The 24,117-nt window shown below is 56.9% G+C and overlaps 2 protein-coding genes across 2 annotated transcripts; one reads left to right on the top strand and one right to left on the bottom strand.

Annotated features, from left to right (window-relative positions):
- Nucleotides 1-3,621: 3,621 nt before the first annotated feature.
- On the bottom strand, nt 3,622-10,202 carry ackB (acetate kinase; the record flags this gene model as incomplete). The annotated part of the gene is made up of 9 exons (XM_002952628.1): nt 3,622-3,897; nt 4,290-4,367; nt 4,892-5,043; nt 7,498-7,528; nt 7,780-7,861; nt 8,280-8,355; nt 8,653-8,703; nt 9,286-9,433; nt 9,750-10,202. 9 exons carry the CDS (start codon nt 10,200-10,202, stop codon nt 3,622-3,624), a joined length of 1,347 nt encoding a protein of 448 aa, XP_002952674.1.
- A 3,216-nt stretch (nt 10,203-13,418) lies between these two features.
- rlsD (RegA-like protein RlsD) lies at nt 13,419-20,191 on the top strand (the record flags this gene model as incomplete). Its single annotated transcript, XM_002952711.1, has 5 exons — nt 13,419-13,430; nt 13,931-13,987; nt 14,782-14,886; nt 15,401-16,906; nt 17,510-20,191. 5 exons carry the CDS (start codon nt 13,419-13,421, stop codon nt 20,189-20,191), a joined length of 4,362 nt encoding a protein of 1,453 aa, XP_002952757.1.
- Nucleotides 20,192-24,117: the final 3,926 nt, after the last annotated feature.

The following is a 24,117-nucleotide window of genomic DNA, read 5'->3' as shown; positions in this document are numbered from 1 at the left end:
GCAGCCGTAGGAGCCCTTTCTGCGCCACCAGCACCGTGGGCGGAGGAGGCTACAAGCAATGGCGGCGGTGGAACAGCGGCCTCCCTACTTGCCGAGTACCCAGCACTGCTGCCGCTGTTCTGCGAGGAGGAGGAGAAGCTGTACAACACACTACGGGACACCCGCCTGTATGTCTCAATGCACACGCTGATGCCCACCCTGGTCACCATCGACATGTTCATCAAGCTTTGCCAGAGCTGTGGGCTGTATATTGGTGAGCTGGCCAAGGCGCTTCAGCGCACCAAGGATCGGCTGCACGAGATGTACCTCAGGCCGGAGACCCGCTACACCACCGTGGAGTTCGGGGACTTCAAGGAGCTGCTATCAGTCGATGGAGACATCAAGGGCACCGCCTGGGTGTTCAATCCCAACACACTGGGGGAGGAGCGGATAGGACTGATGTGTGGCAGAAGCGGCTTCTACCCCTTCACCACTGATCCTCCTTGCACTGGCCAAGACTGCACACCACCACCTTTGACACAGGACCGCCTGGCCCAGGTCGTGAAGTCAGTCCAGGCAGACATGTCAGCCGCGGTCGAGGAGCTGATGGGTGAGCTGTCTTCGCGGTTTTCCCCACATCCACTGCTGGAGGCGGTGTCGATTGTCTACAGTGAGTACTGGGAGAACAGGCCCACGGCAGCCAACTTCAACGTGAAGCTGAAGATCCTCAAGGACTACTACTGCCATGAGCGGGTGGATGCCAACTCCAGCAAGGTGCCACCAATGCTGGACGGCACCTTGCTGGACGAGCAGGCGAACTTGTTCGCCCTCCAGCATGAATCAGCTCGCCGCACAGCAGCACCTCAGGCGGGCGTGAGTGCAGACTGAGCGGCAGAGGCAGCAGGCGGCAGCAGTGGACCCAGACGCACCCACATCCAAGTGTAATCACCAGGTGCTGCTCGATGACACACCCACAGCACGGGTGTGGCAGGCCATCAGCAACTGTGCGGCCCTCACCAGCAGCTTAACAGAGTTTTCGGCTTTGGCCCAGCTGGTGTTAGTGATGGTGCCGGGGTCGGTGGAAGATGAGCGGCGGTTCTCGGCCATGGGGTACTTGCAGGACCCCACTCCCAACCGCCTGGATGAGCACCTAGCGCTGTGCATGCGGATGTTTACCCAGGACCTGTTCGACCTGGGCACGTTCCTGTTCCGTGACGCACTGAGGGAGTGGCTGGACAGCAGCAGCAGGGGCCGGAACATGATGAACCGGTAGAGTCCTAGTGTGCTGTGGCTTGCAGCCGCTGCATGCAATGCAGCGGCGGGTGACGGCCTGTGATTTGCTATGCCGTTGCTTGCTTTGGGCCTTTGCTTGGTTTGATTTACTTATTGCCCATAAACAGAGCCAGAACTATTTATGCATGTGCATGAAGAGTGCGCACATGAACGAAAACGCGCCAACTCAGTGTGTGACTCTTGGTCTATGAGGGAGTTGTAACTTATCGGGGGGGTGTCTGGGGGGGGTGGAGCCCCACACTTAAGGAATATATTACGACGACCCAACTTTGTTACTTAGGTTGGAATATTGAGACCCGCCCTACTTGGTCTCAACCATGCTGGTATCGTAGCTACCGTGGCGCCACGGCCGAATGCGGCTCCACCAGGTTGCGATCTGGATCCATCACCACCACACGCTGAAACCTCTCATACAGTCACCCAAGCCCAAGTTCACAGATACGAAAGCGGTATGCTGTCGGCAGGAGAAAGCAAGCAGCAGCAGCGGCATAACAAGTGGAGTTCCCTCGAAACGTCCATGCCTTTGGGTTTAAACAAAACCCTAAAACCCTGCAATCCTGCTCATCATCCATCCATCATATGCATATGCTTGCACAGAGCGTCCAGGGGCTCCCGCCTCTACCCTCCTCCGCAATCGCCCCCGGGAGATGCTTGGGCTTGGATAGCCCAGGCTTCCATGCGTTTGTTTGACTGGATGCACAGACTGCTGTAGGGCTGATGGCTGTGCGGGAGCCTTGCACCTAAAACCCAAGGGAACCCAGGTCAGGGCGCCAAAGCCCGCGATATGAGTTTTGTAAATCAAAGGCGAGACCAGCAAGCTAAACATGGAGACTAGGAAAAGGAACTGGTAGACAAGTAGTCTCTTTGTCGCGGGTTAATCAACGATTCAACGTGTGCGGTAAACTACAGTAACACCTGGCGCACGCGGATGCCACAGGCGCTATTAGGAGTCCTGATCCGTAGCCCCACTTAAAACCGGGACAAAAGTGCACAAAAATAGGCAACGTAGTAACGGCGGGATTGCGTTTATTAAATCATCGTCATCATCAGGATCGCAGGTGCTGGACATGCCCCGGGTGGTTCGCAGCAACACATACGGCCAATGAAAGCACTTCGCGGACTGTGAAAGCACCCGCCAACACCCGCCAGCCGTCTGTCACAACACCAGCTACCACCTTCACGCACTAGTAGGACATCATCCACAGTTACACGGCGAATGTGCTCGTACGTATGCGCCGGTTGCTGTACGACTAGCCGTACACTAGGGAACACTCGCGGCGTTGTCAAACCATACAATGTCTCTCCGCCTCTTCATCAGACTGACTACATACACAGTGTGTCTGTACACACAAACACGCGCATACACCATCTGCAACCCCACCATTCCCTTCTCGCGGCCCAGATCATAAAAGCACAAAATAGCACACAAAAATCACCCCAGGAACCACCCGGTAGACAGATCAGATGATATCCAACTCACGTTCTCAACCCCACGTAACTACGATTGTGGCACTACCCCCAATCCCACTCCACAGTTTGGTAAATATGTGGGTCATGTATGCTTTCTTTCCCCCCCTCACAACACAAAATATTCCTCCTCGCGATTGGCTTCTTAAAGCCGGTGTGCTGTGGCCCTCCCCCACACATACACGCACAATCACCATATCCAGTCCGCGGAATAACAACACATTTTCTTAATGGCGTTGAACAGCATCAAGCAATCTAGCAATCTAGCAAGCAAGCACCTAAGTGCGCGTGAATATTTCAACACTCCGAATTATTCGACTATTCATTTATTCAATTTTACCAAACCCAAGCACGACCTCCTGAAAATACACTGCCGTATTCTGCCCTTTGCGTTTTGGTGGTGGTGTTCTCCGAAGATTAAAAAGAAGCCAGGCCCGCCGAAGCCCTAGGAAGGGCTGGGGAAGGGGCAGGGGACGCCGCCGCAAAGCTTCATGCGGCAGAGGCTCCGGACGACGACGACGACGACGATGATGATGTGTTGTACCCCACCACCTGCGGCACATTACGGTATCCACACACGTGGAAAGAGACCACAGAAGGGGAAGGGTACGGAAAGGACACTGAGGAAATCTCAATGTTGAACCCCCCACCCCGCCCCACCCTACCCCCGGGGGGGAAATGTGAGGGGAGGGCAACGGGGGATGTGGGAGCAGCCGAAGGAAATTGCAGCAGCAAATTCCCCGACTCAGAGATACATACACACAAACTGACAGATAAATGGCACGTCCAGAAGAGTTGCATGGCAAAAAAACACGACTTGCGAACTTTTAAATGTGCTAGATGTTCATTACGCAGCCAAGCGACCAGCAGCATGTATCCACATCATCCTTTCATCCCCTCCTCGGCCCCTCCCTCTCCCTCTCTCTCCCCCGTATTCGACCACCCTTCAATCCCCAACTCCCCCTTTCCGCCTAGTGTATTGTCCCTCCCGCCCTCCCTTCCCCCCTTTCTCGCCTGCAAGGTCTGTTCCGCAATGCTCAGCTCCTCGTCCGTGGGCACCACCAGCAGCCGGGTGCGGGAGGACGGCGTGGAGATGTCGCCGCGGCGGCCGCCCACGGTGACGTGATTGGCAGCGAGATCCAGATCCAGACCCATGCCCTAGACGAGCAAGAAGCCAAGGCGTTGCAAGGGGGTTTGGAAGGGAGAGAGATGGAATAGCGAAATAATAAGGGCCATGCCATTCGAAAGTAACTTTTGTTGTTTAACAAAAGTACAACCTTGTAACACTGGCTTTCGAACCTATCGAAGGACCTCGTTCGGTGAACTCGTGTGAACGGCCACCGCGGGTTTGTAGGCGGGTTAGGTTACGGGCTTTCTGTGGGTTTCGAGGCCGTGCAAAATTGAACATTGAACGAGGTTGTAGGTTTTTTTTTAACACACAACCACACACGGCCATGCGCTTCTGTCCGCCGCACCGACCCCACACGCCTCTGCTATTGGCCGTGTTGTCGTACTGCTGTACGACCGCTGCGCCACCACATGTGCCGTACCTTGAGCGGTTGAAGGATAAGGCCCCGGATGATGGAGGAGTTCTCACCAATACCAGCTGAGAACACCACCGCATCCACCTGCAAGCAAACAGGCGTTTTCGTACGGTATATAGTACGGACCGTCGTACAGACGTCGCTTGATGTGCTCAAAAAGCGAGGTACTGCTCTTCGTGCAAGAAAGGAAGGGATTGGGCCAGCCGGCCACCGATATGGGCCCCGCTAGCTCTCACGCGCGTACATGGGTGATGTCGTCGTAGTGTTGCTTCTCCACGTCGCGAAGAGGAAAGGAATGTCCGACCTGACGCACATCGGCTCCGCAATTGAATTATCACTCCAAATAACACACTTGCCGCATGCCATCATTACCTGCCGCCTGACCAAATGACCACATTCACCCACACAGACACGTACACACACACACACGCACGGCACACAACACATTATTTCGTCAGCAATTACACATCCAATTAATTCCCCCTCCCTCCCCTCCTCTTTCGCCCACACCTGTCAGTGGGGTTGGGTCCTACCTCGTCCTACCTCGCGCAGTGGGCCTTCCTTTTCCGTACAACCCAGCCCCAAGCTCCCCGACCCAACACACTCACCTGCCCTCCGAGCACAGCCCAGTACGCCCCGATGTATTTCTGCACCCGGTGTACGAACATATCCAAACCCAGCTGCGCCCGCGGCTCCCCTCGCTGCTGGGCCGCCTCAATGACTGTACGGAGATCGTTAGAGCCCGTTAGACCCAGGAGACCTGTACGAACACGGGGCCCCGGGGGGAAAAGAATGAATGTGTTTGTGTGGGAAGGGGGGGGGGTAAAGAGGGTAAGCTGGTTTACTTTAGCGGTTTGGTTGGGCACATGCGGGAGTTCATGGGTTTGACACTGTTGGGGGGTGGGAGGTCACTAGGAAGGGCGGTACGGGAAGAGGTGGGCTGCGTGCTGGTCCTCTGCACATTAGGTCTATTAGGGGGTCCTGCGCTTGGCACCAGTTTTCCATCCGTATATCTTCACAGGTATATATCTTCGTCCTATCGTAAATCAGTCAACATGTGTGGTTTCGGAGCGCATGTATACACACTCACACACTCACATACTTACATACATATGCACACTTTCCATCCCGGAGTCTCTCCTCTTCCCAACGATACTTCTTTCTTCCTGCGAACACTGTCTTTGCATTTCCTAACGACCATTACCACCGACCACCCGCAGGCCCGGATGTCCGCTTCCCCCGCACTTCCTCCTCACTTCCCCCGCACTTCCTCCTCGTTGATTAGCATTAGCCAGACGCAACTCCGTATTTCATAACGTATGATGGGTAGGCGGGGGCACTTGAAATAAACTTATATAGCTGTGAATAATGGCAGCAAGCAGCACACGGCGGATTTCAGACGCCGATCCAGACGTCGTCCCCAACTTCCTTGCGGAGACCGCAACGGCAGTGTGTGTACATGTGTACCGGCTCGGGCAATTCCGGGCGATTTCGCATCTTGTCGCTACAAGCTATAAATTTGTCCCTTGTCATTTGACGCAACTATTGCGTTGCTGTGTTACACATGGCGGCAGCTACTTCTTCTTCTTGTTCTTCTTTCGGATGTTCCGCTACCCCCTTCAGAGATCTATAGATGTTGCTAATAACGCGCGTGGATACATGCATGTGTTATTCAGTAAACCATACACACACACATATATGACATATATGGTATATATACCATATACCGTATCGCTAGGGCCGATTGGTGACACCGGATTGGTGAAAATCACCAATCCAGTAGCAAAGGATAATCCGGGCTGGGATTGAGCGGCGGCCATCACCGATCCCTGTACGTTTTGGATCCAGGTCGGGTGCCGGACCGCCTAACTCGCAGAAAAGCACACATAAAGCAATATTTCATGCCAAACTTTACATTATATAGTCATTACATTAATAAATTACTCGGACACGGAGGAGGGGAGCGGGGACGAGGAGGAGGTGGTCGAGCTGCGAAAGGCGCAGTCCATTGCGCTGAACCGTGGCCGCAGGACAGCAGCTAGGCCGAACCGGTTCGGCTAGACAAACTGTGCATGAGTTTAAGGGTCACTTTGCTGCGCGCGCGCGATGCTGTATGCTACGGCGTGCATCTAGAAACGTTTACATGCGACTGCAGATTGGTTGATGTGGGCCTGGGGTGCCTCGGAGGGCCCACAGTGAACGGGGGGCAGTCCGGTTGGCGGCTTTCACCAATTCGGTGGCAATGGGAAAAAGTGGACGGGGTAACACCAAACCGTATCACCAATTCCGGTGTTGGAAAGATTAATTCTAGAAGCGTTTTTTACTTTCACCAATCCAGAAATCACCAATCGGCCATAGCGATACCGGTATATGGTATGATATGGAATATATATTGGTGGAGTGATATTGCGGCGGTCGATTTATTATTAATGCAGCAATAATAATAATAATAATAATAATAATAATAATAATAATAATAATAATAATAATAATAATAGTAATTAATAAATCGATCGCCGCAATATCACCCCACCCACCCACCCACCAACCCTGCAGGGCAAGCCAGCTGGAATCCCGCCGCCGATCGCGAGCTGCCTAATTAAAATCGCCCTCCACCTTCGCTCCACCGATTCACCTTCTACGGCTCTCACGGTACCGCCATCTTCCCTCCTATAGCCTCGCTCCGCCTCCTCTGCTACCACCTCAATCAGCTCCAACTCACGCAAGGACCGCTGCGTGCCGCGGGCACCCGCACCCCACCATTTCCCGCACGTTCCTTCCTTTTCCCTCTCCACAACATTCACCTCGCTAGCTTTTGCTGCGCGCTTCTCTGAAACCGCTCCTAGCCTGTCGCATATCATCTTTTGCACTGCTTGTTGCACCCGTTGAATCAGTTGTATCCGTTGAATCTGTTAGATCCGTTCTGTTGAATCGACATCTTCGGCATTCGCTGCTTGGAGGTCCCTCTTCCCGTCAATGTACGGGATTCCCGGTATCACCCAACTCTTCTTTTTACTTGTCTTGTACAGAAACGTCCCCCTCAGTTGATACAGGAGCCGTACAGGACTAGCAGCTCGTACGGTTGGGAGTTTCGTGTCAAAGAGCGCGTCCACGGCTCAGCACACAATTACATTACCACACACAAGGCTATTGCACACACAAACAGACATACATACGGCCGTAATCATAATCAGACGTACATACGCACACCCACCTGATTTCTTGTTGAGAAGGGTGTCCGTCTCCTGCGGGGGGTAGGCAGTAGTAGCAGCTGTAGTAGCAGCAGTAACAACAGCGGTAGCAGCAAAGTAACAGCAGTAGCAGTAACAGCAGCAACAGTAGCGGTGGTGGTGGTGATGCAAATGTGAATGAAACACTCTTGTCCTGTCCTGTCCTGTCCTGGAGTCCACCGAACCCAGCTGGTATCCAACGGCCCGGGGCCCGGGGCCGGGCGGTGCACGCGGTATCCCCCAATAACGCCCCAACAGGGCCCCACCTGCACTGACAGATTCAGTTGCTGCTGCAGGAAGAGCACCACCGCCGGGTCCAGGTCTCCACAACGTGTGCCCATAAGCAGCCTGTATGTCCATACATATACATACAGACAGACAGGGGCCGCTGGTGAAGCTTAACCACCCTGTAACGACATACATACAGACAGACATGCACACCAATGCGGAAGGAGGAAGAAGGGGCGGCAGGATAACGAAAACTAAAAATGACCCCAGACGCGACGCAAGAGTTACATTAGAGGGCGTGCTGGGGGGTTGTGTGGGTGTGTGTTTGTGCATGTATGTATGTGTGCATGCTGGTGTCTGGGGCAGGCGAGGAAAAGGAACAACCCAGCTAGGAACAGCCCGTAGTCCCCCAACCCCCATCCCCAACTTCCCAGTTCCTTCCAGTTTCCTCGACCGCAACCCACGCCCATACCTCCCCCAGCCCCTCCCCCTCTCTCCCTCCCTTCCCCTCCCCTCCCCCCCTCTCTGCCCGCCTCACCCCTCCAGTGNAGTCATGCCCATGGTGGTATCAACACACCGACCACCGCGGACCACCGAAATGCTGCTGCCGTTGCCTGAAGAGGTGGGTGGGGTGAGGTGGGGGTGAGGTGGGGGTGAGGTGGGGGTGAGGTGGGGGTGAGGTGGGGCTGTTGTGGGGGTGAGGTGGGTGAGGTCGGAGCGGAGTTGGGTGATGTGCTTGGTTAAGGTTCGGTTAAGCCAATAATCAACCAACCAACCAACCAACCTACCGAGATAACGAGTCGGTACCCAACACCCCGCCACCAACCGCTACCACCAACTGCTACATCCAACTGTGGAAGCATGTTTCCTCACATACACCTCCTACCTCAGTCTTTCTCAGTCAGACTTACCCAGGTGGCATATGATGGCATTGGTTTCGGAGACGGGTTTTCCGAGCATACCTTTCCGATTTGGGCACCGGGTGGGGGGGGAGTGCATGTGGGTGAGAAGTGGGTGGAAGTGAGTGGAAGAGGGAAGCGGGCGTTGAGTGAGTGAGTGAGTGGGCGGGTGCCAGTTGAGCGGTGCGGAGAGGTTACCTCGTCCCGCTAAGGGAGAGGGGGGCAAGACGAACCACACTAAGGAAGAGGGGGCCGGGGGAAAGAGGGCTGGTGAGGGGGGAGGCGGCGCCTTTAGGGAAGGCGGCGGGGAGCTGCTGGGCTCCCGGGGGGGGGTTCGGTCATCACGGCTAGGGCGGAACAGGGTGAGGCAGTATACACGCCACATATGCTTATCCTTCCCCTTCCCCTCCCCATCCTGCCCATGCAAAGTCCTAGAGAAGGGAAAACCCGCCGCAAGCAACTGGGACCCGTCCGGCGACAGACATACAAAAGGACAACATCGATATGCAAGCGGAAAACAGGGGCATGGGTGCATGCATGCAGACAGACAGACAGACAGACATGCAGGCAAGCCGTCATGTGATGATGACAAGTAGATCGGGGGGTTGAATTAGGCTGCAGACGACATGCACGGCAGCAATCTACCTGCCGCCTGTTCCAGAAGGTACTTGTGGCTGGTGCCGTGGAATCCGTACCGCCGAATTTTGTACTTTTCGTACAGATCGTACGGCAATCCATACATGTATGCGTGGGCTGGCATGGTTTGGTGGAAGGCGGTGTCGAAGACCGCGACCTGGGGTGCTAGGCAGGCAGACGGCAGGGAGCGAGTGAGGTGGGGTTGCGCGAGGATAAGCGCTGCACTGTTTGAGGATTAACCCCAAGGCTTGCTCTATGAAATGGGACTACGGAGCGATGAGCGCTGAGAGGGCCGAGCGGAGGGAAAGGACAGGTTGGACAAATGGAGTGGGCGGCAGGGTGGAGGCTGCAGGGGATGAGAGCGTCCTCCTCGAGATCCCCTCAGGGACGCGTGGAGGTAGTTTCCTTCCATCCAAAGGGCTTTCCCCCTGCCGAACCTTACATTTCTATGCGGCAGCTGCCTGGTGTCGCACCTGCGGTACACCCTTGAACACTTTCTCCGCTGCTTCGATGCCCTGCAAGCCGGGGGGATTGTGCAGCGGAGCCAGGACCGCAGCATCGCGGATTTTGCTTATGGTTTTATCGGTTAGCAGCACCGGCTGGCTTATCTCCAAGCCATGGACGATGCGGTGACCGACAGCGACGACCTCCTGCGCAAAAGCGCTGGAGACATTGTCCTTGATGAAATCCAAGATGCTCTGCATCGCGCCGATGTGATTCGCCGCAGGAACTTTGAGCTCCCATTTGCGGCCCTTCCCGCCACATGCTTCGGCCGGAGCGCTTGCCTTTAGGGTGCAGTTGACCTTATCGCCGATACGGTCGAACATTCCGCCTAGACCTGCTGAGAACGGTTCTAGGCCAAACACCTTAAACTTTAGTGATGAGCTCCCAGCATTCAGTACCAATAATTTCGAAGATGCCGACATCTTGCAGCACCGGTGAATGCAAACTCGGAGTTTCAAACCTGCAAATGTAGACCTACATAATCATACAAAACATGCAAAGTGATGACCAAATAACTGTGCGCACTTTGAGTGTTGTCATTCCGTACTGTCGGAGTTATTTTAACGGGTGATCCGGGCGGAAAGGCCTTGTCCTCTTGAAACTGCAGCCTTGATACGTTTGTTACAGATGAGTACTCAATTAAAACTCCACTTTTCCAGGGCCAGGCCCAAGGAGCAGCCCAACAGAGCAAATCCCAACGCAAAGGAGAACACACAGGCCGGCTTCCACCATGGGTCTTCCATCCGTAGAGGGATATACGCTCAGTTCAACCCTAGGCCGCCCTATATGCCTCTCTATCCCCCATAAGCGCACCATCCGCGTGTTCTACCGGTACTTCAAGTGCTGCCGTACAATCTCTGTCATTTCCAGTGATCATGAGGAGCGGCCCTAGAGGATGTGTGCTTTCCTTCGATGCTTCGTTTTGCCTGGCTTATCAATTATATGCCATCAATATGGCTGGGACAGATGCAAGTTATGTGCAGATTCAGGCGGGCCACGTAGCCGGGCAAAACATTTCCCGACGAGCCTGGACCGGCGTAAATGCGTCTCTCTGTGTCATGCCATGCCCTACCCAAACCCCAGCTTTATCTGGCATTACCAGGCTTTCACTGACTTACCATTACCGCGCCCCTCAAGCACGCCTTGACGCGCCTTGATTCACAGGTAAGAGAGCCCCAAAGCGCAATCCACTCAGTCTGGTCAGTCACATCAACGATCAACGCACATTCCAAACACCGAAAGATTTTGGTTGAGGGTGGATAAGTGCGTATTGCTCATTGCGGTATGTTGAAGGCAATCGTACGTGCTTGGTAACTCCTTGTGTGTGTGGGGGGGGTGGGAGCCACTGTGTGTCAGAAGGTCTAAATAGTGTGGGTTTCACTTAATGGATTCCGAGTTGGGATTCGTATCCACTTATCCTTTCCTCCATTAGTGAGGGCCGGCAGCTGGGGAAAACTGCCGCGGGATGCGAGAGACGGCGCGGACCTGCGTGGCCGAGCAAATCACCGCTGGATTCAGCCAGAGGCGTGCGGGGCAAAGGTGCATCTTCTACGGCCATCGATCAGGGGTGAGCAGGAGGCAAAGGATGACGAAGGCGAAGGATGTTTGTCTAACGGCTGGCCGGCCGATTGCTCACCGTCGCAGTTGGAGCACACAGAATGCCACTGCAACTGCGCTCATTCCCTCAGATGCTCTCAAAGCTTCCCAGCTGTCCATTTGCTAGGTCACCCTCTAATGGTCATGTAATTCTCGCAAACTTGAGAACTGTAGCAGTAACGTGCTTCCGCCCCCTGGTGAATTGTCGCGGAAAGGAGCGGGCACGTCGCTGAACAGTTCATGACAGTGTACTTCGAGGGTGCGTGCTGGTTTGTAGGCGACAGGTTTCGACGTTGCAGCCTGCGGTTTCCGACATGCGCGATGTTCTCAGTGAAAGAGCTGTAAACAGATGGAAGCGCATATACGCAGCATGCAGTTTGTCATACCCTCCAGCTATGGATGATGGCATCAGCTTTTTTCAATTTTTCCTTCACAGGACTTCCTAACTGACAGCCGAGCAGTGACAGTTGACATATACGTTTCCACATGATTGTACGTTCAGACCTTGCCGTTTCGTCTTCTCGCTTTCGTGTCACCCAGTACATCGAAATGCGACTGCATGGATGCATATGAACATTCGGTATGAAACCTTTCCTTTTAAATGCTTCAAAGTCAGCGGATGGAGGAAGGAGAGCAATAGCTTTGTTGTAGTCGAAACTCCTGTACGGAGCAAAGTACGTCTGAACTGCGGGATGGATACGCCCATTCCTAACCTAAGTCGCATTCATTTGCTATTGCATTCAAGAATTTGGGCCTGTTCACACTGCGGTGCTGCATCCTTGCGGCTTCATTTTCCTTGAAACTCATACAAGGGCACATTCCTTCAAGCCAACAACGACAGCATTATATTGATGATTTATCTTGACCTGAGATTCTATCCCTATAGCCTGCTGTTACCTGCCCGCTGCTGCATTTTGACCAGCAGTATAGCCTAAGCATGGCCTATATGCAACCGCTTTTGCAGCATCGCGAGGATCATAATTATCTTGCTTAGTTCTCTGAGCAAAACACGTGGTTCGAGAAAACGACATGTCGATGCCAAGGATCTCGCCTCCTCGAGGGCTTCGGGCGCACAGCGTCCGCGGCTACGCCGCGCAGCTTAACTAGGCTCGGCCGAACGAAAGGCTGAGAAGGGTCGAGAGCTCAGGATTCACGACGACCTTCTCCTTGATATTCAATTGTGCCTTAGTCTAGTTTTGTGACAAGCGGCAATGTTTCAAAATCATCCTTTACGGTACTTCCACCCACGTTGTTCCCCCACTTCCTCCCCGCTACGACCCCCCAGACACCGTAATCCGAGCCTTCCACTGACAAGAAGCTGCATTCAAACCTGAAATGTTGTTATCGGTGCCACCATTATTATCATATAGGACTATTAGCTCCTGTTTTCGACAAGTTTTCGACGACGAGTAAACCTCTCCATTGCGACGGAAACCAGCGAACCGCCTGGCGGGAGTTTCTCCCTCACTCGACGGTGCGTCGGTAGCACTCACCGCTTGTACATGATTTATCGCAGCAATCAAGGCTCCACGTCTTGCGTCCGAGAATATGTACCCCGGCATTTCCCGACGAGAATTCACGTGCCCGACGAGAATTCACGCCGCATCGGCCCGCACGGCCAGCAACAAGCCTTCCCGACAGGTTTCCCAGCGCACATATACTCTAGATTGGGTGTCTGATCTCCAGGCGACACAACGCCCAAGCGGCTCTGTTCTCATATTCTCAGGCGGGGGTTGTTCGCAGTACGGAAAAACTGTACTTGTGGATCCATATGTTTGTGTGGGGTTGGGGTGGGGAGTTCGGGCCACGCGGCGGCGGCGGATGGAGCGCGGCAAAGCGCTGGAGCGGGAAGAAACAACCTAAGCTTGCTGCGACCCCCATTGCTGCTGTCGCTGTGGCAGCCTGCCGCACACAGCTCGGGCCTGTTTGCCACAAGCTAGATGCCTGAGCCATGGCATCCGATAGAGCCTGGGCCACCCTCCTTACCGATGCTGTAAAGTGTGGGCGGGGAGGGAGGGGAGGAAATAGCTTGGGGCGTCGCTATGGCCCTGAAGGTGTGCAGAAGGGGGTGCAGGTGCAGGTGGTCTGGAGGCGGCAGCTGCCGGAGATGGGGGGAGACGTTGGCGACATCGGTGACAGCATAGAGCGCTGTGATGCGCAGCCTGGACGCTATCTGACGATCTATGTAAATGAGAGGTAGCTGGAGGGTGGCTGGCAGTCCGAGGCTGTCTGTCGACGCCTTTCTGGCATCCGCGCGCGGCAATGAAAGGACGGGGATGGGTCGAATGCAATGTGTGAGGCGCGGGGGGAGTTTGAGGAGGTTGGATGGTGTCGGGTTGCCGCGATCGCGAGGTAAAAAAAATCCGTAAGCCCAGAACGCGATTGTGGGGATTTTTCGCTTACGCAATCTCTCTGGCCCTAGTTATTTTTGAGTTTGTTGCCGAGTTGCTGCTTGCGTAGGGAACAGCTTTTTGGTGACCACATTGTGACGTACGGGAGGAAACGAGAAGTCAAAGAGGCCTGCAACTTGTCATGCCTGTGATTGCAACTGCAGTCGAATACCACTCTTGCAATAGTGCGGATTGTTTGGAGAATCAATTACTTGGAACAGGTGCGAGGGTGGAGCCTTGTGCGGTCAGTGAACTCAGGAACGTTGCGGACACCACCCACGCGCATGATGGAGTGTGCCGTTGTGCGCATCTGCTGAAATTGAGTCACAGTGATTGCGAGTTATCGCCGGTCGCGTCATTTTTCGAAGCACGATAATCGAACACTCGATGAAACTCCCATGGCGCGTGTGGTCTATCCGATTCTGCAACAATCCTTAAAATTAATAGAACCACCGGGACAATTCGAAGTCATGCTGTCCCCGTGCAACGCAAAGGGCGTTAGTTGCCCATTATGTGATCGGATCCAACCCCATCTGCTGGACGACGAGCAGCTTCTCTGCAGCCCCAACAGAAAGATTAAATTGTTCAAGATGCATTCTTGTGTATGTTTGGGGCGTTTTTTTGCATTTCCGCATTCCGCTTGCCTGTTGACAACCCGGCATATGCGCACGTACCGTATTGGTGGAAACCCTGGCTAGCATCGGCTCAAGTCAAGTAATGTATGCACGTCAAAGAACCGCTGTACGGCTGTCGGGAAAAGATGCTGCCTTTATTGCATTCGCTACAGTGTAGCAGGACTGACACGGACATTTGGATGTACGATTGCATGTTCGGTGTGGAAACTATTGCCCCATACTTGGTCAAGTCGCTAATTGTTGCTGCAAAAGGTTGATTACCGCTCAAAAGCTCTGCTGGCGAAGCTACGTCTTGAAATGGTTTTGAGCAACGCCACCTTATGACTGTCTCAACTGTTCTCGCGCTAGCTTGCTCTTCTACACATTCAACCTCCGCCTAGGCGATCAGCACTTTCTGGGAGGGGTCAGTCGTGTCGAAGGGGGCACTCCTAAAACCTCAGCGCAACTGGCCTGGCTTACAGCCACGACGACTGCTTATGCTCTTGGTAAGCTGTCAAACTGGCCTTCGCTGGGGGGCAGCCGCCGGGTTTGCAACGTCTGATAGTTGGACTGAGGCGAGGGCCGCAAGGCGGGCTTCATCCGTGCGCCAGCTGATTTTATTCTTCGTAAATTAAATGGAGGATCTTCTATTTCTAATATACGGATGTGCGTTGAACCTTCTCTCAGCTGGGGGGCATTGCTCGGTGACTCTAGTTTGCTGAGCCACGGAAATGAAAGTCTGCAGGCACCCGGCGAGGAAGTAGCTTGGCTGAATCTATACGCGATATTTCACGCATAACGTCTTTGCTGCCTTGAGCAACCGATTGCGGTCATAACTTGAAGGGTGCCGCGGACATAAATTCTCCGCTTGTCCCTTCAAAAACTGTGCAGGCCGCACGAGCCGCTATCACGCTTTGGAATTGAGGCTTTTGCGTGTCAGTCAAGCTGGACCGTCGTTGCATGCCCCGTGCAATCGTAGGCGCACCTGAGCCGTCAGGCTCCCCTCACTGCAACCCCAAGGCGAGGACGCAGCCAAGCCTCAAGGACCTCGCTGCCGCTGCTGCGGGCCTTAGCGCCGAGAGTGGCAGCAGCGACAGCTGCGGGGGTTGCATAGGAACCCCGCATTCGCTTTCCAACACTAGCCTTGGTCTCACCCATGCTGGTGTCGTAGCTACCGCGGCGCCACGGCCGAATGCGGCTCCACCAGGTTGCGATCTGGATCCATCACCACCACACGCTGAAACCTCTCATACAGTCGCCCAAGCCCAAGTTCACAGATACGGAAGCGGTATGCTGTCGGCAGGAGAAAGCAAGCAGCAGCAGCAGCAGCATAACAACCTAATGCTAAGAGGAGAAGAGCTGCAGCGGAACGCCAAGCGCGCTGCCGCCGCCGCGGCAACTGCCAACGGCGCCTTTGCGACTTCTCACCACGGCATTGTGGAAGCCGCGTTGCAGCAGCTACAAATGCTGGCGGCCTCACAGGACATGGGCTGTGTGACAGGTGATGCAAGAGATGCTGGCAGTGATGATGGCGGTGGCGGCGGCAACGGCGCGGCTGCAGGCGCCGCAACTGCAACTGGCTCCCAGCTCCAGTCCGGCGCTGCACCTGCCGCCAGGCCGCGAATTGGGCGTGGCGGAAGCTACAACTCATCTCCTGGCGGGCAACTCCCCGCAACCGCGCCATATGACCTGCTGGGCGAGCAGCAAGGCGCCGCGGCGGGAGGTGGTGCCGGCGGTGTGCACGACGGGCCGATGCACGTCCGGAGATCCAGCAGTATGGGGACCGCCGCCGCCGCAGCGGCGGCGGCACTAGCAGCGGCAGCAGCAGCAGACTGCGTTGATGGTGATGGGGGCGATTTTGCAACAGGGCAGGGTCGATGGCCACGCCGCAAGCAAGGCAAGCTTTCTGCCACCTCAGACCTGCTAGGTGACGAGCTGTCTCCTGACGACGGCGGCGGCGGTGGTGGCGGCGGCGGTGGTGACGGCGGCGGTCGTCAAGGTGGAGAAGGTCCCCAAGGGGGACACTCTGATGGGCCGTCGCGGGCTGCCGCAGCCGCCGCTGCCGCCGCTGCGGTCCTCTCCGGTGCCAGCAGCGCCCAACAGCAACAGCACCAAGGCCTCAACCTGCACGGCAGCGGCAACGGCAGCGGCAGCGGCGCTGCTAAGGCCGGGGCCGCCGCTGGCGGCGGCGGGCGCGGCGCACGGGCCGCGGCGGTAGCGGCCCGTCGGTGTACCCCCACGGCTGAGGCTCCTGACGTCGGCGGCCTTGATATCGACGACGGCCAGGACGGCGCCGGCGCGCTGGGCGGCGGCGCAGCGATGCCGTCGGAGCTGCCGCCGCCAGTGGAGGTGACGGTGGCAGTGCGCGTAGGCAGCGGCCGCGCGTCTGAGGAGGATTTGCGGTACGGCAACGGCAGCTACGTTCGGGGCCCTGCATGCGGTGTCTTTGAGCCGGCGCTTTACATGAGTCGCATGGACTGCATTCGCTACCACGGACAACTCATAAGTAGGAGCCATTTCGAAAAAGTAAGTTGTGAATATCTTAACGTAACTGGGGGTAGCTGGGGTTGATCGGGGGTGCTCAGGTGCAGGAAATCTGATCTGGGTTGTGGTGGTTGGTGCGGGGAGTGGTAAGGGGAGTGGCAATATGCGGGAACGAGTTCTCGGGGTGTGCCGATTCTTTTGTACGTGTGTGTTTTGTACGACTGAAGACTGATTGCGCGGTGGGTACTCATGCATGGTCGCGTTCTCGGTCCACGTCGTGACCGGACTCCACGTGTGACCAAAGCTGTTAATGCCGCTCCGAGCCCCGAAACCCCCCAACCCCCCAGCCCCCCACCTCGCCACAGACAGACAGACAGACAGACGTGCTACAACCCAACGCGGCGGACCGCAATTGACTGCTGGCTGTTTTGCTTCACTCCTTTTTGTTTTACTTTTGCAGTTTGAGTGTTCTTGTGTATCAGTTCACTTCCCTTCCGCCCCCTCGCTTACGAAGTCCTCCCCCCCGCAGTCAGTTCTACTCTTTAGGGTACACTCTTTCCCTGGCAGCAGCTTCACTTGTTCGTGGTTCGCCTTTCCCTCCCTCCCCCCCCCCCCCCGCGTGCGATATGACGTGTATTGACGTAGATCGGCGGCAGTAACATGGCCAAGTGGTACCGGTCCATCCGCGTGTTGCCTGATTTGGAGCCGCTGGGCGAGTGGCTGGAGCGCCACGGCATGCCAGTTACCAAGGGACCCGCGCGGCGCTACCGCCCTCGCAAGCAACCCGGCGGTGGCGGAGGCGTCTCGAACGACGGCGGAGGCGAGGCTAGCGGCGGTGGCGGAGGCGAGGTAGAGGTGGCGGCGCCCATCAAGTACCGGGCCGGGTCGGGTGAGGTCTGCTCGTCGTCCTGTGGCGGAGGCGGCGCAGGAGCAGCAGCGCAGCGGTCACATGGCGCCGCCGTACACCTCCTTCAACAGCAGCAACATCTGCAGCAGCAGCAGCAATTGCTACAGCTCCAGGAGATAGCGGCGGCGCGGCATCAGTACGGTGAGGTGGCGGACCCGGGATCGATCCCCGGTGTCGTGAAGCTGGAGAATGGCGGAGCCGCAGGCGGTGGCGGCGCGGTGACGCCGGAGCTGCCGCAATCTGCGGCGGCGGCGGCTGGTGCCCCTAGCGAGGATGAGGCGGAGGGTACGGCAGCGCTCATCTCTCTGAGCATGCAGGTCGCGAACGGCAGTACGGCGGCACCGAAGGGCCTCCGTAACGGCGGCGGCGCCGCCGCGGACACGAGTTCTGCACAGCGGTTGATGCAGCGGCGGCAGCCACCTCCGCCGGCGCTGCAGCCGCCGCCGCAGCCGCCGGGTCGGCAGCGGGGTCCGCAGTCACAGTATCCGAGCGGCGGCGGCGGCGGCGGCGGGGGGGAGGCCCTAGGAAAGTTTGAGATCGAGGGTGAGGGTGACGGCGAGGTGCCGGTCAGGGCTGGGGCGACGGAAGCAGACGGTGCACCTGGCGGAGGCGGCGGAGGTAGTGGCGGTGGAGGGGGGAATTTCCAGCAGCTTCGTACGGCAATGCGCGGCGGCGGCACGCCGGTTGACGGACCGTTGGGTCGCGCGCCGCCGCCATCACGAAGCGCGGGGCCCCCGCAATGTGCCAAGGACGTCGCGGCGGCTATGGTTGCCGCCGCCGCCGCCAGGGCTGAGGCGGCAGCGGCGGCACCGCAGCCGCCACCGCAGCACCAGCAATTGTCCTTGGGTGGCCCGTCCGCCGCGGCAGCGGCGCGGCGACGGGCGATTGCTGGGAATCCGGTTTCGGAGGATGTCCCCGAGTTTGTGAATCACGTCGGGACCTCCGGGGAGCCCGGATACGCGCGTACCAGTGGGTACGGCGACGAGGTGGATGATGGCGAGGAGGAGTACGGCGGGTACAACCTGCCCGCATGGCAATGTGGTGGCGGCCCGGGGGCCCGGGCTGCACCAGACGACCCGGGTTTCGGAGCTAACGCGATCGGCAGGCATAGCGCCTCGAGGCTGCATGGCGGAGGCGGAGGCGGCGGCCCGGCCTCCGTCAGCTTAGACGGCGTTTTGCAACATCTGCCGCCGCCGCCGCCGGGGGGTTACCCACCCGCCGCCGCCGCCAGGGGTGCCGCCCGTGACCTCCCGCCGCATTTGATGCACGCGTTGTACGGAAGGGTTAGCGAACATGATGGCACCGGTGACACCTGGGCTGGCGACGGTGACCCCGGGCAGTACGGCGGCGAGTACGGCGAGGAGGAAATGGATGCCGAGGACGAGCAGCTCCAGGCGCACCTAATGTCGGTGGGTGCGCCGGCGCTGCTGCTCAGTATTCAGTTGGAGCAAGCCGAGTTGTACGACAAGCTGCGACGGTTGGAACGGGTACGCCGGCGCCTGGAGGCTATACAGCAGCAGCAGGAACGACAGCAGTCGTTACTTCGTTCGTCTGGCTCTAACTTGGAGTCCGCCGGCGGCGGCCGTCGAGGCCCCGCAACGAGGTACGACGTCATGGAACAGCACCCCGCCGCCGCTGCCGCCGCCGTCGCACTGGACGAGCGCGTCGGCCGCCGTGTTGGCGGCAAGAGGCCCCGTACAAGCGACGTCGCGCATGGCGTCTACCTGGGGGGAGGAGTACGGGACTTGGACGATGATCTGTACGGCCTGCACGACAGCGGCGGCGGCGGTGCACTTGATGCTTTGAGGCTTGCGGAGATGTACGCTGCGGGGCCGCCGGCGGCGGCGAGTGGCGGCGGCGGCGGGGGTATGCACCTTGGCCGCAGCGCAATGACGGGGGCGGCGCTGCCGCTAGTACGGATCGTACACCGGTCGCAGCTGCCTGCTCGTGGCGGTGACGCCAGGGAGATGGCGATTCTGTCCGAAGATAACGACGTGTACGGAAACGGGTACGGCGGCGAGGGCCTGGCTCTCAGGGGGGAGCTGGCGGAGGCAGTAGCGCGGCTGCCGCCGTCGGCGCATGCAGTACTACGGCAGCAAGCATGGCAGCGCATGCAGTCGCGCGCCGACGCGGGGCCCCCGCTGCCGCCGCAGCCGCCAGGTAACAGATCGCATCATGCGGCTGGCGGCGGCGGCGGTGGCGGCGGCGGACCGCCCTCTGAGGATCCGCGCGCCGCCGCGTACTACGCCGCACAGCTTGCTGGAGGCGGGCCGCGTAGCCGTGCCGTTGTGGGGTACGGCCGCCGCCAACGAGGCGATGAACCCGGCGGGGGCGGCGCCGCCAGTGCTGCGGCCACGAGGGGATATGAAGATGACTGGGAGCAGGTGGAGAGAGGAATGTACGAGCGAGCTCGGGTGTGACGGCATCTCGTCACCTTGCGTGCTGGTTTGGTTTGTCGTACTGACTGCTGGTGATGGTGATGGTGATGGCGATGGTGATGGATTACGCTAATGATATTGCTACTGCAGTTGCTATTGCGACTGCCGCTGCTACTGCTGCTGCTACTGCTTTCCGAGGGATTGTGTGGAGATATCAACCCCCCCCGCTGGGGGGATGAAGGGGTGTTAAGAGTATCGCCATGCAGACACAGATTGGGCGCCGGGCTCTCAAGGCCGTGAGAACGACGTTATGGGACTTGGGTTTTGTGTGTTTGTGCTTTGTTCAGAGGCAGGGAAGCACATCCCAAATCTGCGGGTCTAGGGTTTTCCGCCAGCTCCGGGCATTATGTGGAAGTGAAATTTGCCCTGTAGGAGTCGTTCCGGATCGAACAGGCGACCTGTGCCGGCCTAGAAGGCCTCATCATTATTTTAATTAGCCACATGGGTTTCTGCTGGATTGGCGCCGAGAGGTTCAAGTGGATGGCGAGGAGAGGGCTTTTAGCTGCTGCGCTGGTTGAAAGATTGGGCTGCAGGCAGTGGTGGTACGTGTGCTGGTTGCCGAGCGCTGTACACCGGCAACGGGAGGAGGAGGAGGAAGAGGAGGAGGAGGAGTATATGGATTTGGGGAAAGGAAAAAAACCGAATGATGGTGATGATGCCACGCTAATTGCAGGTCGGTACATCTTGGCAGGACGGCACAGATAATGATGATGTGGCAGTACGTACGGCATATCGTCGTGCGTACGGCATATGAAAGGATGTGGGTGTCTGCAGAGGCGGAAATGTCTCTTCGTCTATATCGCGGCCGGGAGGAGGACCATTTTTTGGTCATGGCATATGTGACAGATTGGGAGAGGAGAGTGGGAGAGAGGCCTTCACTGCGAAAAGAATATACATAACATTTATATTCAGCACAAGAGGAGAAAGAATATCATGGGCATCTATGAGCCTATGTGCTGAAACATGCCTACCCTTGGAGCGCTCCCCCTTCCTCAGTTCCGCCAATCCTGTACGACACAATCTCGATTTACACCTGGATGCCGTACATACTCATGGAAAGCCTTTCTTGCCAGGCGGGAGGCCAGACCGCCACCCACCCTCCATCTCCCGGGTTTAATGCGTTTGGTTGGAACGCCAACAGGTCTTCGCCTCCCCTGGACGTTTCCCGGTCACAACAACACAACAAGGAGACGTGGAGATTCGTTTTTACGGTTATGATTTCGGTTTGGTTTCGTCGGGTAGTTGGAGGATATGACTGATAGATACCGATTTGCGTTTCCTGGATAGAAATTGGTGCTCGGGCGGAAACCGACGATGATAAGTGCGCCCTACGGAGCAGGGGCCTGGCTTCCAGGAGGCGAAGTGAGAGGAAAATCGCGGGGGGTGGGGTGCTGGACGGTGTGTGTGTGGGGGGGGAAAGGCCTGCGGGTTGGGGATTCAGTGCTGCTGCACACGCCGCGCATCCGCCGCCTCTCCCGCCCGCGAGGGCATCCGCCAAACGCGTATCCGCAAATACTCCGCGGCTCGCGCCGCACAATTACCGTTTAGGCCGACATACCTCCTGTTTGGATTTCGTTTTGGGTTTGGACATTGCATTTGCTTCTGTCTCCTCACTCACCTCGACGCATTATACTCTCTTGCTCTCTTGGTAGAACTAAAGAAAAAATAATCGCGGAGTTGGGGAGGGGATGGTAAAATAGTGGGAGAGTAGGACCCAGTTGCACGGTAAGAGTGGACGGATCGGGGGGAGTCTGTCTGTCTGTCTGTCTGTTTTATACGTAGCGCGCAAGCAAGCAAAGCAGCGTGTGATATAATACTCCCCTGTACGGCGAACAGGAACTAGCGGGCGGGTGGCCGCGGCACTTCGGTGCGTGACTGCGCGATGGAGGGGGGAGGGCTTGCAGCGGAAATGCAGTGGACCTGAGGGGCTCCTCTAGGTAGGGTGGCGCCGCCCGGGGGCGGTGTTGGCGATGATGATGATGATGATGATGATGATGATGATGATGATGATGATGGTGACCGCGTGTCCGCGTATATAATTACTGCTTTAGGGTTTAGGGTCCGGGGGGGGCCTTTGGGAGCTATAACGCGAGAGAACTGAACTAAAGGGGGTCGTTGTGCTGTGCTGGCAGGTGAGTGAGGTTTACGGAGATGACAGGAGTGACCCATGGGCCACTTTTGGCCGTTCTGCTCCGTCAAGCGCTCTTCTCCCTTCTCCGGTTTGTCTGACATATATAATATGGCAACGACCGTGCGAGATTGTGTGGCTCGGGGTGGTGGTTGGAGGAAACCACGAGAGGAGAGCGAAAGAGAACTCAAAAGATTTGGGGTTATATGAATACACAGATACGTCATTGGCACACATCGCGCGTGTGCTGTGTTTTGTGTCGCGTGTTTAGGGGTGTGTATATGTGTATGTATGTCTCGCTTGGGGGTCGGGAGATGGTACGACATGCTGACCGACAAAGGTAGCGGCCAGGGAGTCTGATGTGGCGGTTTTTGCGCTTTGCTTGTGGAGCTATATCCTGATGGGCTTTTGGTGGCGCTGCTGCTGCTACTGCTACTACTATTACTACTACTGCTGCTACTGCTGCTGCTACTACTACTGCAAGTCATGATGATAACGATACCGGATGATGGCGGGGGGTTTGGCAGCCTGGCTGTACGGGACCAGCACCTGCAGGTGCACCTTCTGAGGCGCATAGCCGGCCTCGTGGTGGCGAAAATGATGCTTTGGATTTGAACTCCGGAGGAGCTCCAGTGTGGCCGGTTGGCGCATATCCGCTGATGCGTCATCCGTTTTCGTGTCCTCCATTCGCAAATTTGGTTTTGGTTTTGCGATTATAATAATTGGTGCGGTGTGGTGGCCTGGTCCCGTAGGCCCTAATTCGCACAGCTTCAGCCACGGCGGTGATGATGGCGATGGTGGGTACTACTATTACTATAACTGCTGGGGAGCTCTCCCATGTGGTGTTTGTGGGCAAAGGTTATGGTCGGAAAGAGCGCCGGACAACACACGACACGACACGACACGGCTGGTGCTGACTTTATTTTACTTTTATGACACCCGAATTAACTGTACGGCGCTCCTTTCCGGAGCTTTCTCGGCCGCAGCATACATACTTTATAGTGGGCTGCGTAGTTGACCGGATATGCGCTTTCTTTGCTCGCGCTTGCGCTTCCCAGTTATGCATATGATTTCTGTTTGCATTGTTGTGTAGCTGTGTGTGTAGCCCCGCTTTCTCTCTCTCTCTCTCCCCCCCTCTCTGTCCGTTTGCCATGGTCACCCACCCCAGGGAGGGGATTCTGCTCTGCGCATTGCGTTGATTTCCACTTTGCCCGCAGCTGCCTCGGGCCCCTGTGCTTGGGCTCTGTGAGGCTCAGCTGTGGCTTTGGCCTTTGTGTACCCCCTCCGGGCGGTGCGCTGCTGAGTCCACAAGCAGTTACTTCCTTTTAGCTTTTTCCGCTGCTTGTTTGGCGCTGTTCAAAGGCACGTAATGAGCGTACATCACCTTTCCATTCTACCTCCCGTACAGTCCGTGAAGACTAGTAGGGGGCCGCCGACCGCATCCCCTTACCTCGTGTCTTCTTGGCAGGTAGAACTCCTCCCTGTCGCGGGGTGCACTTAATGGCATGTACGGAAAAACGGATTGATCCATCGCATGGATCGATTTACTCGACATTTTGGATCCTGGATTTGAGTTTATCACGTGGAATCCAGGCGGCCCGCATGTCGGTATGTGCATCTGGCGGGAAGCGGCCCAAGCGCAAGGAGGAGGGGAACAGGGAGGAAGGGGGAGAAGGGGGGATGCGGGCGGATGGGGGTGGGGGGTGGGAAGATTGGATTGCTGGACAGGTGATCGCTCCAGGGCGTTCCGTTTGTGCTCGCGCGGGCTCCCTCGGTGCAG

The sequence above is a fragment of the Volvox carteri genome (genome assembly GCF_000143455.1).
Source record: "Volvox carteri f. nagariensis unplaced genomic scaffold VOLCAscaffold_31, whole genome shotgun sequence".
Lineage (NCBI taxonomy): Eukaryota > Viridiplantae > Chlorophyta > Chlorophyceae > Chlamydomonadales > Volvocaceae > Volvox > Volvox carteri.
Note: the sequence above shows the minus strand (reverse complement) of the source record. Positions and strands in the feature narration are given on the sequence as shown.